The sequence below is a fragment of the Malaclemys terrapin genome, chromosome 12 (assembly GCF_027887155.1).
Source record: "Malaclemys terrapin pileata isolate rMalTer1 chromosome 12, rMalTer1.hap1, whole genome shotgun sequence".
In the NCBI taxonomy this organism is placed as follows: domain Eukaryota; kingdom Metazoa; phylum Chordata; order Testudines; family Emydidae; genus Malaclemys; species Malaclemys terrapin.
The window spans coordinates 41,051,367-41,056,618 of record NC_071516.1 but is presented as its reverse complement, the minus strand read 5'-3'; the positions used below and the strand labels follow the sequence as shown (position 1 = coordinate 41,056,618).

Here is a 5,252-nt window from a genome sequence, read left to right as displayed (position 1 = left end):
AAGGAGTCCGGTGGCACCTTAAAGACTAACAGATTTATTTGGAAATAAGCTTTCATGAGTAAAAAACGTCACTTCTTCTTTTGTGGATACAGACTAACACAGCTACCCCCTGATACTTGATAACATACATTCTATATCCTACACTTAATTTATAAGATATTCTCATGACTATGTGTCATTCACACAAAAATCCTTACCGCAATTTACGCTCAGGTTGGCTTAACCCCTTCATTCATGAGGTAAAGACACTGCTAACTTGCTTCCTAGGTGAAGGAGTCTGCATGTTACCGCTCTAATATGTCAGAAAAATCCATGGTCCTTATTCATAAACCAGGTGCCAAGCTGCTGGTTGATTTTTCCTGTATAGGCCTTTCTCATGGGTTTCATGATCTCTTGATTAACCCTTGGCTCAATATGCAAATAGGCATACATTGTCAGGAACACAATATCCAAATGACCAAACAGTCTGTTATCCACTGCCTGAAAAGAACTTGGCTGAGGTATGTCTCCTCCTGGTTACCTCCAAAGCCTTTAAGAACATAATTCTAGTATAGATACATAGCTCCTTAATGACCAGTGGGCTACTGACTCTTGGGAAACTCCTTACATGCCACCCTTTGGTTAATTATTATGAATATATCTGACCCACAGAATTTTTGCAAAATCTCCTACATCTCCTGTGCCCTTTGCCAGTTGGCATAAAGTGATCCTTGTGTCACATGTACCACTCCCCTAATGTGCTTAGGATAGGTGGGATTTTTAATTAGGCTTTCAAAGAAAATGTTTACAAAATGAATACTGTCTTGTATCTTTCTCCAAAGGCTTTCACATCTCAATACAACACGCCATAAGTGACAGCTCAGAGCTTCAATATTTAAAGTGAACCCCAACTATACAACATACATAAGGGTGAAATTCAGCTGCATGGGAACAGCCAGTTTATAGCCTATGCATCATTGCTCCTTTGATGAGAAGCTCTGAGTAATAAGTACTTGTCAGTGGGAACTAACAGGCCCAGATCTACAAAGGTATTTAGCTATTTCCCACTGATTTCAATTGAAATTAGGTGCCTAAATACCTTTGAGCATCTGGGCCACTCCTAAATGCCAAACCACTCTTGAAAATGGGACTTTGTCTCTGAGGTCATCTAGGACCAGATTTTTAAAGGTATTTAGGCACCTAGTGAGATTTTCAAAAACATCTAGGTGCCTAAAACTCATACATTGCAATGGTTGTTAGGCATCTGGATATCTTTGAAAATCCCACCAAGTACCTAAATGCCTTTAAATACTTGGCCCTTAAGCATTTTTGATCACATTACTGTAATGGCCAGATTTTCAAAAATATTTAGGTGATTGCTAGGTTATGCTAGCCATTAGGAGGTGCTGTGACCTGGGGACCCCTTGGTGCCAACTGGCAGATGGGACAAGGTGTTTACAGTGATTCCTGAGTCAGATCTCTATGGGTATGTCTACACCCAGCCGCTAGTTCAGTGGCAGGCAATCGAAGTTCTGGGTTTGACTTATCGCGTCTTGTCTGGACGTGATAAGTTGAACCTGGAAGTGCTCGCCGTCGACTGCGGTACTCCAGCTAGACGAGAGGAGTACCGCGGAGTCGACGGGGGAGCCTGCCTGCCGCGTGTGGACCGAGGTAAGATCGAACTAAGGTACTTCGAACTTCAGCTACGTGAATAACGTAGCTGAAGTTGCATACCTTAGTTCGATTTGGGGGGTGAGTGTAGACCAAGCCTATGTAACAGTTCACCAAAGGGTGGCATGTAAGGTCTCTACCAATAGCCAATAACATACTGGTCGTCATAATCATTGCTAAATGTATGCACAGATGATATTTAAGGAGTTGTGTATCTCTACTAAAAACTATGTTCTTAAAATATGTAAATTAAGACAAGTCAACAGAAGGTGATAAAACAGGTTCTGTTCAGTGGGAGTAATCACTTCTCTATCTAGCTGGTCATTTTGTATTGTGTGTCTCATAATATACGTCTATTTGCTTTACTGAGCCTAATGATAATGAAGAAGTTGGGAATTCACATAAGAGAAGATCTGCAGGAAAAAGCAAAACTAGCAGAGGGGTTGTCCTGCTTAAAGTAAAGACAATGGATTTGGGGGGCATAACTGGGGTACTGAGGTAAACCCAGGATCTTTCACTGAGGAGACAAGCTGAGAGCATGGCTTGTTTCATGAAAAAGGGATCACAGCCTACCTGATTGAGAAACACAAGTGGGCAATACTATAAGATATGGAGACATAATCACTAACCCTGAGACACTGTGTTACATTTTACCTTTTTGTTTAAAATTTGTTGTAAAAATGAATAAATTCGCATTTGTGAAACAATTCAAAATTTCAAATGATTTTTCATTCAAAAATGAATGATTTTTATTTGGTTTTTGTTTTGCTTTCTTTGTTTTGTGTTTTTTCTGCAAAACATTTATAAACAAATATGAAAATTCAAAATATTGATACTTTGGAATTTTCCCCCTTTCCCCTGCTTTTTTCTTTATCCTTTTTCCCCAGCCCCATTTTTACTTCTAAATGCAATAGAATGAATGATATACAGGAATATTTTTTATTTTTTTCATTTCTCATTTTTTTTTTCTTGTGCCACCATTTTCAAATGCTGAAGAGTCATAAAGTGCCGAAAAAAGAAAAACGAATAAACTCAACACAAACATTCAAAATACCAACATTTCAAAACATTATTTCAATAAAAATAAAATGGAAAGGTTTCTGGTCTTAAGAAAATATGTTTTTCCTTAAAAACAATTCAAATGAAATAATGATGTTGTGAAGGCCAAGATAAAACAGGGTTCAAAAAAGAGCTAGATAAACTCATGGAGGGTAGGTCCATCAATGGCTATTAGCCAGGATGGGCAGGGATGGGGTCCCTAGCCTTTCTTTGCCAGAAGCTGGGAATGGATGACAGGGGATGGATCAGTTGATGATTACCTGTTCTGTTCATTCCCTCTGGGGCAGCTGGCATTGGCCACTGTCAGAAGACAGGATACTTTGTTCTGACCCAGTCTGGCTGTTCTTATGTTCTTAATTGTGTACAGCTCTAATGATATCTTATTTTTACTAGATCAAAGACATCTACACACTTTACATCCCAGTGAGTGCCTTTTCCAAGGCTTTCTTCACCTCTTTGTTTTGTAGAGTGTAAATAAAAGGGTTTAACAACAGAGTTACAATTGTGTTTAAGGTGTTGACTATTTTGTTTTGATCCAGGGTGTTCTGTACAGAAGGCTTGACATACAGGAAAATGGTGGAGCCGTACCAGATAATCACAACAGTGAGATGAGCAGAGCAAGTCGAAAAGGCTTTTTGCCATCCTTGTGCTGATGGTATTCTCAGTATTGTAGAGATGATACAAATGTAGATGATTAGGGTTCTGATACAGGTGCCCAGGAGGACAATGAAGGAGGTGATGAAAGCCACCAGTTGAAGGAGGTGTTTGTCTGTGCAGGAGAGAACTATCCAAGAATCTAGGTCACAATAGAAATGATTGATCACATTGGGGCTGCAGAAGGACAATCTGGTTATGAGATATGCCGGCACACAAATAGCTAGGAAACCAGACACCCAACAGCAGAGGGCCATCCAAGCAGACAAGGTGCTGTTCATGATGGAGCTATAGCGCAATGGGTAGCAAGTGGCCAGATAGCGGTCATAGGCCATGACGGATAAGAGGAAACATTCTGTGCAGCCAAAGGATAGAATGAAGTACATCTGTGTGATGCAGCCAGTAAAGGAGATGCTTCTGCTTTTCCCCAGGAAGATTGCAAGTGTCTTGGGAACACAGGCTGTGGTGTACCATATCTCCAGGAAGGAGAGGTTGCAGAGGAAGAAATACATGGGAGTTTGCAGGTGGCAGCATGTTCTCACTAGGATTATGATGGCCATGTTTCCCATGACTGTCAGGAAGTACATCATGGAAAACAACACAAAGAGGGAGGTCTGCAAGTTCTGACTACCAGGGAAGCCCAAGAGGATAAACTCATGCACTCTGGTTTGGTTTGCCATAAATGTTCCAGGCACGTAGTCCATCTGCACAAAGCAAGAGATCAGAAGAGAGGCAGTTAAATATATTAGATATTGCTGACCAATGAAGCAGTGCTTAATTTGTTCCAGAACTTGCCAAGGCTGAGCCCTGGCTTGGCATTTCATACTGTTGGCACCTCTGGGCTTGCTACATCAAAAAAATGACTTGAGCTCCGGCACCTAATTGCTTGTGCTCCAGCACCTCTTCCATTAAAAATTAAGCACTCCCTTGAAGGTTTGAGTTCACCATCTCAGTGTCTCAAGTCTGTCAGAATACCTAATACCAGTAGATCACCGCCTCTTTGTGTGGTGACCAGGCTAGGTTATTCTAACTGTTAGGACAGGCAAGGTTCTTCACTAGTGGTCCTTCACTTGTCCCTTAGACACCTTTGAACTGTATTCTGTCAATAGACGTTCAAACAGTCATTCTCTCTAGTCATATACTTCATGTCCTTTGTGGATGGGCTTTACTGTTTTCAGGATGTGTTTTAATCTAACACCGCTTTTTGATCAAATTCTTTTTCACCAATTATATTTCCTTTGTTTTTTTTCTCTTGATACTCTCTCTCCAGTGCATCTGTAGATTTTATTTCCCTCTACTTCCCTTCTCTAATAGTGTCAGCTCACATAACCAGGTCAATTTTCTTCTCCATCTCCAGTTCTGAAACCTTTCCTATTTTTCTTCTGTCCTTCTCACTTCCCAGTTCCCTGCTTTTATTCTCCTGATGTTCTTTCATTTTATCATCTCACCTCCTGTCCCAGCTGCACTTCATTCTCTAGCTCAGCATGTAGATTCTTCTCCTTTCTCTCATAGCTTTTTTCCATCTGCCTCTTCAGGCAGATTCTGAGGCCCCTTCCCAGGGCTGCCTTCTCCTTGCCTACCTTTCTCCACAAGACAGCATTCTTTGCTGCTGTATCGCAGCTGCAGCAGGAGCTAGTGCCCGGGTGATGGTTACTGCACTTACCTAAGATATATCCCAAGCCTAGAAGTGTACACAGCAATGAAACAGCCCCAGCACCATGAGTCCTAGTTGGCTGGTACAGGCCAGCAGCGGGTGTCTAGTCATACCCTGAGTGACCTCATCTATTGCTTCAATGAATTACTACTGCCGTGAGTTTCACGTGTTACTGGTACAATTTAGTCTCCTCTCATTCACCTTGGTGTAAATCAAGAGTAATTCCCCTGAAGTA

At 41.2% G+C, this 5,252-nt stretch overlaps 1 protein-coding gene across 1 annotated transcript; it reads right to left on the bottom strand.

Annotated features, from left to right (window-relative positions):
- Positions 1-3,122: 3,122 nt before the first annotated feature.
- On the bottom strand, positions 3,123-4,067 carry LOC128846033 (olfactory receptor 6F1-like). The gene has a single exon (XM_054045119.1). The coding sequence runs from the start codon at positions 4,065-4,067 to the stop codon at positions 3,123-3,125; it is 945 nt and encodes a 314-aa protein (XP_053901094.1).
- Between the last annotated feature and the right edge of the window lie 1,185 nt (positions 4,068-5,252).